The following is a 13404-nucleotide window of genomic DNA, read 5'->3' on the forward strand; positions in this document are numbered from 1 at the left end:
ATAAACCTCTTGCAACTTCAGCATTTATGTGTGTGTATATATATATATATATATATTTATAGAAATTCATGCTTGACCTTAAAATCCATCATCCACCTCTGACAAATAAATAAATAATAATGGCTTTCAAAAGTTCAAAATCCAGAGCATCCACTAACAGCCACACACAACTTGTTGCAACGATGCATACAAAACCAAATTGAAACAGCACCATTTCGAAGGTTTTATGATTCCAGTCCTACAGAAAAAGAATGAGGGAAATCCAATTCTAATGCACCTTATTTGCATAACCAATGATCGTTGTTTATTACAGAGAGCGAAACTGCACACTCCGCATCAGGTTCATGTGATTGGATTTGTTTCCGACAACCACATTGCAACCGTGATCTGCAAACCATGAAGAAAACGAAATCCCAAACACAACGGCCTTCTCACATGTTGTAACATCAAGTCGATGCCGCTCGACTTGATGCACTCAGATTAATCCCGTAGCCTCCATCGCCCATGGATTACATTTATTTTTGCTGTCGTTTCTGATGGTGCTCATGGATCACCACCTGGGCCGACGAGATGCGCTGGCATCGGCACTGGGCTGGGGGCGATGCAAAGATTCGTTTTCATGCAACTCTGGAACAACTGCTCGGGATAGTTTCCAGCCAGAGTGAGGTACGTGATCAGATTCCTCCAACAGTTTGTTGTTGGGTTATTGATATACTCCGCGTATGCGCACGCGTAAGTTGTGAATGCGTCGCAGCATCGCGTCAGGTTGGGACGGGTGGATTCGCAGACCGTAGTCACGGCGCTGTAATCCTGCGCGGAGAAGTCGATGGGGCAAACTGCACAATTGAAGTTTCTCATGAGCCCCCTCATTTACTTTTCTTTTTGCTTACGGCGGTCACTCGATTGAAGGGTACAACACTCACCTGTTACTGTTTGGAGGAGTTTTCTGGACGGAGATCCCCGCAATATTGCTCCTGCTTCGGTTCCTCCATCACCTGAGTGGACAATCAATTCAGCCATGGACGATGATTAAATGCGGACAGGAATGAACCCTATGAACATTAATCCGCTAACTTTTGCACAAATAATGATATCTGTAGTGCATCAGTACACAAGTGTCAATTATCCAGTTCTCGCTCGACATCCTCCACTACCACAGAACCCAGATATGTAGAGAGTGGGAAATTCACTTTTAACTTCGATCCAGTCCCACGAGGGCTCTGTCAGCCGAGACTCACCTCTAACAGCGGAGACAACGCAAAGCGATGCCACGATGAGAAGCAAACATCGCATCTGCGAAGAGCTCAAGAAAACGAGAGCCATGGCGCGTGGCGAGCAAGGGTCGAGACTCACACACCCAGTGAATCGAATTGTGTTCTGCTGAGCTGATTCAACCCCGAGTCCCACACAAATAAATAAACAAGCAAGGCAAGGAGAAGACCAGACCCAGTGGCGACTGGGTCTGACTGCTGCTCACCATGGAAGTTTCGGAGACCACTTTTCTTGACTTTGCACAATTTGTGTGATAAAATGTTGATATAGTTGTTGTTGTCTTTGTTGGTGATGTGTTGGAATAGTCACAAAATGTTACAAGTAGTTGCCATGCATAAACTTTCTTGGGCTACTGCTTTCTTCAGCCTCATGGAGCCATTAGCCGGGGTTCTTTGCGCCAAAAAACTACCAAATTGTCTAGCACAGGGGCGGAGCACATGGCCACCGCTGCCTCCAAGGTGGTGTGGATTCGGTATTTACTCCCTGATCTACACCAAGATTTCACTGATCCGTTGACAATGCTATGCAACAATCAATCTGGTCTTGTCGACATTACCAAGTTTTACAACAGAACGAAGCACATCGCCATGCGGTCTTACGTCATTCAATAGTTATCTGCACTCAACAAGCTCTGTTTCCAATACTGCTCCACTACCATGATGCGCCCCGACCTTCTCACAAAGCCATAGTGTTTTGTTCATGAAAATCTATAACATAGATATAAAATATACTTTGTATCACACTCAATTATTTTAATAAGAAAATGTTAACATAAAGCCAATGTTTCTAATTTCTTTCTAATATGATGGTGTTAGTTTCAAACTGAAGCTTTATCTAAGTGAGCAATAATTTTTAACATGGTATATAGCTCATGAAATGGCATGAGATTCAGCAGCATCGGTTTTGTATGACAGGATCCAACATGGAACCCGCCGCAACTTGCTACTACTAAGGAAACTGCTTAGATAGATAGAGAGCTTTGAGATCTGACACCATAAAAACACAAAGCATCGCGTGGGGATCATCAATTTTTTCTAGAAACTGAATAACATCGACAACATCTTCTCTCTTGTTCTGGACAATTCATTGATGGATCCGTGGCTTTGACGCAATACAGAATCTGGGATTTTTTATTTTTATTTTTTTTTGTTTTTGTTTTTGCCTTGTCTCGGAGTATTCAGAGTAGAAACAACAACTAGGTCTTTTGTTTTTCCTTTTGTTTGACACCATCTTTTGGTCATTGCTTTATCCTTCCATATCTTCATTGTCTTCACATTTTTTTTTCCAATTGGAAAGAAAACTTGGTTAGTGTTTTGTTCATGAAAATCTATAACATAGAAAGAATGTCAATTATTTTATGGAAAGAAATGGCAATTGGTCTAGAATTGACCAACTTACACATTTGATGTGTTGGCTCAAGTTGGCTCAAGTGTTAGGTGTTTGTAAAAATAGAATGAAATAGCACAAGATAAACTATGATAATGTAAAATAAGATACAAGATTAGTTGTTTTTGCAAATGGGGACTTAAGAATGGATTTCAAGGATAGAACTAGAGTTTGTATAGTAGCCAAAAGCCCGTTCATCAAACAATCAATTGTATCATCTTTACCACTAAAGAATCCATGTTGATGATACCTTGACACAACAACAAGAGCGATAAAAACAACACCAATTAAAAAAAATTAAAAAATTAAAAAACTAAAAAAAAATAGTTATCGATGGTGCCACCCATAGAAAAATGCAAACATTGAACAAGCCTTTTTTGAGCATGACAAAAGGACCAAAAATTGTTTATAAAAACTAAGCAATAGTTCTTAATCCCACACCATTCTCTTGCTAGAATAAATTGTGTTGATTTTCAAATATAAGTATTGGAATAGAGTAAAAAATTAGTTCTAATAGAAAAATTTACTTTATTAGAAAACTCATACATAAATGGCTAATAATTTAGAGAGCCACAAATTATTTTGTTTACTTTAATTGATCCATCAAATTCTATTAAGAATGAAGGTGGTCAAGATAGTACAACATTCTTTTATAATAAAGCGGAAGGCCATTAATAAATAGTTTTTGAAGTTTTTCAAAACTTATTTGATAACTAATTTTTTTTGTTTGGAGATTAGTAATGCTCATGGTAGAGTAGGATGGGAGTAATGGTGCATCTATTGCTATATGAATATATAGATGGATGTAAGTATCCAACTAAAGAGGAGAAGGAGGAAGAGGAGGAGGAGGAGGAGTTTGATATCACTTCTTCACAAAGTATCTTATACACTTACACACTTATATACATATATACAAACATACATACATCATGGAACTACTAGACTTCATCCAAAATAAAAATTGTCCAATCAAAAAAGACACAAAGACCAACGTGATAAGAAAGTAACAAAAAATCTACAAAATCCATGTTTCTACTTTGAAACATGATGTACATCTTAGACAAAAGTAGAAAAAAATTGGAAATGATGCACATATTGTAGAATTCTACTTTCAGTTTCTTTTTTTCTTTTTTTCTTTTTTTAAGAAAGAATTTGTTGGTGGCAATTATGCAAAGCTTGCAATAATTGATATGTGGTGTGTATATGTATGTATGTATATATGTATATATATATATATATATATATATCTATAAGCAAAAATTATTAGAATTTTGAAATACAAAGCTTATGAAAAAATATTTATATGTAAAGAAAAAATTATTATTGCTACATTTTATATTGATTTCATTATATCATATTTAATCTCTATACAACTTAAGTTGACTAAAAAATGTATTTCTATGCTCAAGGCATATTTGGTAGTTTAATATTTAATCCCAATATTGATCCAAAAATAGAATAATTTATATAATAATAATGATAAATTATTTTGAATAATCGAATAATAAATATAATAAATAAATTAATAAATATAATAAATAAATTAATAAATATAATAAATAAATTAAATATTTTTTTAGAAATATGTATATATATATATATATATATATATATATAATAAAACATTCACTCTCTCTTTTCCAACCACTAATCTCTTTTTCAGGCAAAGCAAGAAAAAAATGCTCAAAAAAAATAGACATATAATTGGCTAATTGTCTATAAAGAGGTTAATTGCAATGTAACAATATCAATTTGGGATGTACATTAAAAAATTCTCTTTATATATGCTAACAAAACATGCAATGTAAGTAAGTTTTGTGCAACTTTTATGTAGCATGGAATCATAATAAGCACTATCTAATTTGGATCTCTACCATTTTTTTTCTTATTACAATGGTAGAATATCTCTAATCTCTACCATGTTCTTATTGTTGTTTTATATTTTGGGACCATTGAATTTTGGATTAAATCATAATTAATCTCATTTTGAGGTTGTTGGACTAAATTTTGTATATCTTATTTTTTTTTATCAATGTTTCGTAACTAAGTATTTATTTTAAGATTGGAAAATTAAGTTGATCTTTATTATATAATATTTAGAATTCTATCAGAGGACATAATAAAGTTTTTTTTGTTTTTTTTTTTTTGGTTTTTTGTTTATTATTATTTCTTTTCAATTCACAAATAATGTAGTTTGATATAATTTTAAAAAATAAAAAAAAGAGTTTTTGGTAAAAGATTAAAGTTTTAATTACAACTATTTTTGAAACCTTTGAAGTAAAGACTTAAAATTTGCTTTAAGATTAAAGATTCTAATTTAGACTAAAATCAGAATTAGAATTTAATTTAGAATTCAATGTTTAAATAAAAATTTAATATTTTTTAATAGAATTAAAATTTAGGACCCAACATTTTAGAATTTAAGATTTGTATTAGAATCTAAGATCCATCTCTATGTTATGTTAGGGATGTAAATTGAAATTATAATGGAGATTAAATCAAAACCATATCTTTAAACTAATTATAATTGTAGTTTTACATAATTCTTAGATTTTATATTTGCCTCATTCTATTTAATAAAGAATATAAAATTTTAAAATTTATATAATTAATATCATAAAATTTTATAGACAAGATTTCATATAATTTATATTTTTTGCATAAAAAATTAGGTTTAAAAACATTACTAGGATAAGTTTGGTTCAATTAAATATCACTTATTACTAATATTAGTAAAGAATCATAAAATAATATGTAAATTTTAATTTTTATTATTATTATTATTTAGTAGCTTATTTAAATCAGAATAAAAAGATTTTTTGATAGAATAATGATTCTAAAAAAATTTAAGTTATTTTAAATCAAATTTTTATTTATTTATTTTTTTAAAATTAGTAAAACTATTAAAAAGTGTTATTAAAAAAACTAATACAAGTCTTTGCTATTTATTACAAGGTTATCAATGGGGTCTTGATCTTTTTTAAAGCTGTTATAAATTCTGATACAATTTCACATTAGAGCCATTTCAGATATTTTCATAAAAAATGAAATAAAGAGAATTAACTCTCTAATTAAAACGTATTCATGTTGAACTGTAGTTTGTTAAAATACAAAAAAGGCCATTACATAATATTAAATATGTAACATTCTTATAATTACTTTACAAAATAACATAATTTAAATTAATTTACTAAAAATAAAAATCATATTTTTGAAAATTTTTAATATTGTAACAAAATATTAAAAGACATGATTTGTTTTTATAATTATGTTGAAGTATAAGTTGTTTTATAGTTCTTTAAATCTTCAACTTTTTTTATACTTATTCATCATAAGATTGATATTATTTCTTATTCTTATTTTGTATCATGATATTTTTTAATTGTAATCTTTACATAATTTCTATACATTAGATATTAAAATAAATTACTTAATTATAATAAATAGAAATCCTATCATATTTTTTACTTTCAATATTAGTTTTATTTTCTTCATAATCCAAGTTTAGTATATATTAATTTATAAAATATTTTTTAAATACATATTATTAAATTTTTATCATAAAAAACTAATAATAGATTTTTTATTCTTTCCATTTTATTTCATCTAGATATAATTTCAGATGAGACTTAGAAATCCTTCAAAAATAATTTGAAACTATATAAAATTATATATCAATTCATATATATATATATAAATATATATATAATTTCATCCAAAGGTTCTTAGATCCAAATATTTTTTTAAAATTATTTTTCATATATATATATATATATATATATATAGATAATTTAATGTAATAATTTGTATATATGTAAAATATAAATTCAATAAAAATATACAATAAGAAAAACCACAATAAATTTGAGCTAGTGGAGATTTAAAGCCTTTAAAGGAATTACCAAGGATTTTTTAATAGTCATTGTATTTGAAATTTTATTCCTATAATGTGCTATATATATATATATATATATATATATATATATGTAATTTAATAAGATTTAAAAATTATGTCTTTATTTATAAATTATCATTTTTAAAACTAGTTTTTGGTTTTTGGATTAGTTTAGATATAATAAGGACCATGTGGCTTAAATTTTGTGCAACACCTAATAGAGGTCCTATTCTTTTATCTATTATTTATTTATTTATTTAATAATATATGTTAATTTAAGACCTAAACATTATAAAGCCTTTGCTTTGTTAGATTCAAGAGTCTTAGCTTGTTTCTTAGATAGAAAATTTGTTAAAAGATATATCATACTTTTAATTAAAAAAACTAAATCTATTCATATAGAGGTCATAAATGATCCTCCATTGTCTTTTGGAGATGTTATTCATAAAATCTTTCTTATAGAAATAGCAATTAATGGTCATAGTAGCTTTATAATATTTAATATCATTAGATCTTCCTTTAATTTAATTATTTTAGATTTACCATGGTTAAAAAAGTATAATCATCAAATAGATTAGATTTTTTGTGGTCTTGATCTTCAAGAAGGAATCCAACTGCTATTTGGATCAATCTATAATGTATCACAAAATGAGTTAGCTAAACTTAAAGAATACATTGAAGAAAATTTGACTAAGAATTTTGTACACCATTTCAAATCTCTAATAAGAGCTCCAATCTTATTTGTAAAGAAAAAAGATGGATCATTGTAAGTGTATGTCAATTATTAAGGATATAAAAAGATATATATGAAGAATAAATACATATACCTTTGATATCTAGACTTTTTGATTAATTGAATTAAGCTAATATTTATACAAAAATAGATCTATAAGGAATAAACAATCAAGTATACATTATAGAAGTAAATAAATAGAAGATTATTTTTTGAATTAGGTATAGATATTTTGAATATAATGTCATGCTTTTTGAACTTAAAAATACACTAGTAACTTTTCAACATCATATGATATCTTTCAAGAATTCTTGGACAATTTTGTTGTCAATTATATAAATTATATCTAATCTATTTTAAAAACATAGAAGAATATGAACTTCATGTTTGTTGTATATCATAAAAATTAAGAAATGCAAGATTCTATGCCAAGTTAGAAAAGTATATATCACACTATTCAAGTCAACTTCTTAAGATATATCATTTCAAATGATGGATTTATGATGGATCCTAAGAATGTTCGAATCATCTTAGATTAAAAGATTTCAAAAAAAAAGAAGATATTCAATATTTTTTAAAATTTTTTAATTATTGTTGAAACTTCATGAAGAAATTTTTTCAAGTTATAACTCCACTTACATATTTGATTTATAAAGACAAAATTTAATTGAATCAAGAAGTAGAAGCAACATTTGGAGCTTTATAAACAACTTTTATTTTTGTACTAATCTTAAATTGTGTCAACTTCTCTAAGCCATTCTTTGTAGAAACAAATACATTGGATATTTTTTTAGGTATTTTATTATCACAAATAAAAATAGATAAAAAATTTCATCCAATAGCCTTTCATTTAAGAAAATTTTTAGTAATCAAGAATAACTATGAAATCTATGACAAAGAACTTCTTATAATTGTGGCTTTGTTTCAAAAATAGTGCTATTATCTAAAAGATGCTTTTAGGCTAGTTGCTATATATATGAATCACAAGAATCTTGAATATTTTTTGTTAGTACATGTTATGAATTGTTGCCAAGCTTGTTAAAGTCTTTATTTAGATTTGAATTCAAGATCACTAATCGGCTAGACAAACAACAAGGTTTATCAGATGTTCTTTTTAGACAATCTTATCTTATACCAAAATAAAAAAATATAATATATATATATATATATATATATATATATATATGGAATTATGGAAATTAAATAATTTCTTATTGATGGCTAAAAAGACCTATCAACTACCTTCAAAAGAAATAAGAATCAAAGTATGTCGCAAATATAATTTGTTGTATCTTGAATTTTATCAATATGTGATTATTTCTCCTTATGGAACATGTTTCTAAAAGAAAGAAATATATTGCTAACATTCATATTTATTCTAATAGTTACTTAGGTAATATGAATAGCTAAAAATAGGTAAATATAAATTAATTTTATAATACCTTTTAGAAAAGCTTTCTATAAGCTTTGTAGATGCAATTTCACCTTTATACATGTCTTTAGATGATTGATAGATTAAAAACTTACCAACAAGTTAGCCACATGTTGTATGTATTGATAGCTTATGATATAAGCTAATAATATGGTACACATGTAGAAAACTTGTTTCGCAAGTTAAGACATGTGTCCTACAAATTGAACACATATTGGAGGTCTTATAGAATGTCACTATGTAGCTTTTAGATATATAGTATATATAGAGGTAAGAATAAAGCCTTCTTTACTCTTATCAAGTTCTTTCTTGCTTCTAGTCTAATTTTAAGGGTCTTAAATTTTCTTATCTTTTGGCAATAGCCATTCTAATTTATTTTTAATATACATATTTTTTTATTTTTATTTTGTCATATTTCTTTGAAAAAAGCCTCACTTATTTATTTGTCTTTATCAAGTTCTTCTACTTGATATACTACATTGCGACAATGTGGATTGATCTTTTTACAAAGGCAGTATTTAGTCTAAGAATTATCTAATATTTTGTATTACTTGGAATTTTTTGAAGAAAACCATGACCATCTATGCATAACAATTAAACAAATGTGTTAGAATAGATATAAAATATTATATATGATTGTTATGTATAAACTAAATCAATTACAAAATAGTCATATTCTCTCAAGGAGTTATGATGTGTACAAACTTCCTTCTCTATAGAATATATTTTATATTATATTCAATTATAATAATAAAAATCACATGTGAAAGAAGAAATTTATTTCAAATAGATTCTTATATTTTTAGAGTATTTACATAAATAAATAAATAAAATTTAAATAATTAGGTTTTGAGAGTATATATTATAGTTAAACATCTAAAGAGTTTAAAAGAGTTGGTCACGTCAAGAGGTTGTTAATTGAAGGTTTCAATATGGATTTGAATTTGATTTGAAGATAAGCTATTCCAATGAGTTAGTATTAGCGAAAGAAAAGATCAACTCTAAAAATCCATAGATATGTAGGTCTTAAACAACTTGATACTAACACCTTGTTTTGTTGAAGATAATTCTAAGTCATACTATCTTTTAGCTTTTAGTTTATTATTTACTTATTTATTTGTCATTTGATTCATTTTATAGTATTTTACATGATAGATTTAAAATCTTTAATTTTTCTTTATGTTATTTCTATAGGTAAATTTTGATCTTGTTTCTTAAAGCATAAGACAAATACTTCTATTTTCTCCTAACTACCTAAGCATATACAAACTACAAGTAGTAATACATGAAATTGTAATATCACATGAATAATTCTCTCATTAGATTAGGAATCTAAAAAAATATATTCTAGTTTTTTTTTCTTTCTAAGTTGTTCTAAACGATTGCTATGTATCAATCATCAAAATAACTCATTGTTAATTTTAAACAAAAAACTTGCACTTAGAATATCAAAAATAGAATTATTAGATGCATTGGAGATAGAAAATCCTAAATAAATAGATACTATAGATAATGGAGGAAAGTGGATCTTGTCCCAAACCTATGGTGTAAATTTCTAGAGTAATTATTAATGTTATTGAAGAAATTGAAGAAAAAGAAACAAGCTTCTAGGGTCTTGCCTATTATAGATCATCTTTTTCTGCTTCTCGTCCTCATCTTCAAACTCGGATTTTGTGGAAGAGGCTGCCGTGTGGAGTCTAGCTGGGCTTGGCCTTGCTTTTTCTTTTCTATTTTACATTTTTGGATCAGGGAGCTCCAAAAATTGGGAACCTGCTTATTCTTCACTGATTGGTTTTTTTTCTTCTCTGCGGAGTAGCAGTGGTAAGTTGTTGGAGTCGACTGCATTTTTCCTTGAGTTGGAGTGGCTGTTCATGTTCTATGTGTGAGGTTCTGTGGGTATTGTGGAGGTTGCATCAGTGCGGCAAGGAATGCGGCTCTCTGTTGGTTTTCTTGTCTCTGTTTTTAGTTGCGATAGTCAATGACACATTTTAGTGTTGTGCAGTGCAGCGTTGTCACAGCGGTTGGAAGCAACTAGTTCTTGTTGAGCCGTCATTGTGATCTTGTTGTTATATCCCATTGTGGTTTGGTAGTGGTCTAAATCATCTTTGTTATTGCACTGAAGCTCATCATTTTTCCTAGTAGTTATGGCTAATGACGAACGATTCTCTTTTTGTTGGCTCCTCGTCAATAACTTTTTCAAAATTAGGCGGCGTAAGCGGCACTAGTGGTGCAGCGTTGATTGTCAACTACCGGTTACAATTTTCCATTTACTCTAGTGCGGTAGTGCTTGGCCGTGTTCGAAGGTTTTTGCAGTGCTGTGGTGCCGATTAAGTAGTTAGCGCTTGTATAGATCTCATTGTTCTCTGCTTGCATTGTGTAGTGTGTGAAGAGTTCCAGTCTTTGCAAGGAAGGATTGATAGTGTCAATTTCTTCCTAGTTGTTTGGCGAAGCTGCAGAGGTGGAGCTCAAGCAGCGGCTGAATTCACTGCCCATTGCAAACCTCACTCCCATTATCGGGATTGCTTCACATGCTGTTATCTAAAATAAACCCCAGTAGTGGTAGTTAATTCTAATTCACAACACCTAAATTCTTTATGTATTTTATCAATTGAATCTATTGTTTAAGCCTTGATTTATCTCTCTCTTAGCTCCTCCAATTAAACTTATTAAACACAAGAACATCCATACACCCTACAGACAACATAACCTAAGTCACAAACTCTCAGGGCCTTGAAGAATTATATTTAATTTTTAATTAATTTTCATCCAACACTCAAAATTCATCTAAGTAGGAATTTTCATCCGCAAATGAATTTTCATCTATAAATGAGTTTTCATTTCATTCACGTATGAGAATTCATCCATACTAAAATTTTATCCAAATTCAACCTAACTTCATCCACCCACAAGCCCATAGTAGACAATTCCACGCCCACCACTTCAGTGTACCTTCCAATGAAATCAGCAGCAATACCTAGATGAATTCGACACTTTTTGAGCATGTTGGAAGTACTCAGCAAGTACTCTCTCCAGCATAGGAAATTCGGCGATGGAAGAGCGTCTAGGTTCCACAAAGAGTCGCTCCAGCTTCTCGAGAGAGCCACAAGAAGAACAGCACAAGTTTACGTTATCGATGTCGAACAAAATTGGAGTCAAGTGTGAATCACATGACAGCTTTATTGTGGGGAGAATCCATGTTGTAAAGCACCAACTTCGGCAAAATAGAACCAATGCGGTAGACGACTAGCACCACATCTAAGAACACAACTGCACCTTTTGTCAAACCACACTAGCAACACAAGGCGACCGTGGCAACAAGATGGAAGAATAAAACAGAACCTAGACAACCTCGAAAAATCTCCTAGCTTGCTGGAGGAGAAGAGGGGAAAAAAACATAAAATAAAATAAAAAAAAGGAACAATGGAAGCATGAGAAAGCTTTCTGTAACAATGATTAACATGACAAGGAATGGAGAATCAAGCTACTGCAAAATGGGAGTCAGCAAGGCAACCATAAAAACACACAAGCAATCACATAGACTGATCAACAATAGAGAAATAATAAGAGACGACAATGAGGGAGGAATATGATCATGTTCATTGAGGGGGAACACAAACAACAGTAGAACGACCAGATCAGTGTCTATAGCCAAAATGACGACAAAGAGAATCAACCACAAAGGTTGTAAAAAGAGAACAAAACAAAGGCTACAAGTCAAGTTGGGACTTGATTGCTTCAACGACCCAATAACCACCCTCAAAGGGTACAACACCTGATCTGCACTTACTGGACTGCACGAATATGGATTAATGATGCTAAGGATTTTATAGCAATGATGGAAATAATAAAAAAGTTAAGAATTGTTGAGACCAAGGGCCATTGCAACTTTGATGGCAATATGAAGTTGGCATTGTAGAGGTGGGAGAATTCTCTCAACGCATCACTGACTATGCTCTTGCTCTCTTTGAATAAATCTTTGATTCATTATTTTGCAACTCTCAACCTTAGCTAAATGAAATCCTTTTCATGGCATATGAAGTGTCATTCTAACTTCTAATAAAATTACCAAACATCAGAAGTTTCTTTCAAGGTCATGATATCAAATAAGTTATATCTTGCCATCTATTTGAAGAAAGATGTGTCATTCTTGAGGATCTTCATCTCGATTACGTCATCTTAAGAGTTGTGACAATTACAATGTTTTGTTCGATAAGTCAGCAAGTAATAGTTCTTAAATTAAATCTAATGGTTCTTAATTTTCTATCTCTTTAACATTACAAATGCACAAAAGTATCAAACAAGAATAGAAGGTAGAATGCTATCTTTCATAGATCTTGTTTCTTAAATAACTATTCTTCATCTTAGTTTTGATAGATGTTGTCAATGAAAAATCTCAACCTTCTTTGTTGTATTTGCAAGATTTTTTTTGGCTCCCATGTACATTTACTAATATCATATCATGCCAATGAATAAGATATTCTAACCTATTTTGGTGTTGCCTTGAATCTAAGATTTCTTCTACCTCAAATTCTTGATTATTACTCACTTTTGTAGGAGGAGGTGATATTTGTCTTTTTTCCAAGAAATTCATTGTCTTATATGACTCAAGAAGAGATACATAGAATATAGGATAGATTTTCATAGAATCTAATAGATATTATCGATAAGCAACACAATTGACTTATT

General features: G+C 29.7%; 1 protein-coding gene across 1 annotated transcript; it reads right to left on the reverse strand.

The window, feature by feature from the left end:
- Window positions 1-278: 278 nt before the first annotated feature.
- LOC112281174 (GPI-anchored protein LLG1) lies at window positions 279-1423 on the reverse strand. The gene is made up of 3 exons (XM_024517415.3): window positions 1239-1423; window positions 924-995; window positions 279-836 (listed from the first exon to the last, which is right to left on the reverse strand). The coding sequence occupies exons 1-3, from the start codon at window positions 1321-1323 to the stop codon at window positions 544-546; spliced, it is 450 nt and encodes a 149-aa protein (XP_024373183.1). The 5' UTR covers window positions 1324-1423; the 3' UTR covers window positions 279-543.
- Between the last annotated feature and the right edge of the window lie 11981 nt (window positions 1424-13404).

Source organism: Physcomitrium patens, chromosome 4, assembly GCF_059467195.1.
Source record: "Physcomitrium patens ecotype Gransden chromosome 4, ASM5946719v1, whole genome shotgun sequence".
In the NCBI taxonomy this organism is placed as follows: Eukaryota; Viridiplantae; Streptophyta; class Bryopsida; order Funariales; family Funariaceae; genus Physcomitrium; species Physcomitrium patens.

Coding starts and splice junctions, on each gene's coding strand:
- LOC112281174 (XM_024517415.3), bottom strand. CDS start 1,323: ATGGCTCTCGTTTTCTTGAGCTCTTCGCAGATGCGATGTTTGCTTCTC. Junction 996..1,238: donor CGTTGTCTCCGCTGTTAGAG/GTGAGTCTCGGC, acceptor TTGTCCACTCAG/GTGATGGAGGAACCGAAGCA. Junction 837..923: donor ACTCCTCCAAACAGTAACAG/GTGAGTGTTGTA, acceptor TCAATTGTGCAG/TTTGCCCCATCGACTTCTCC.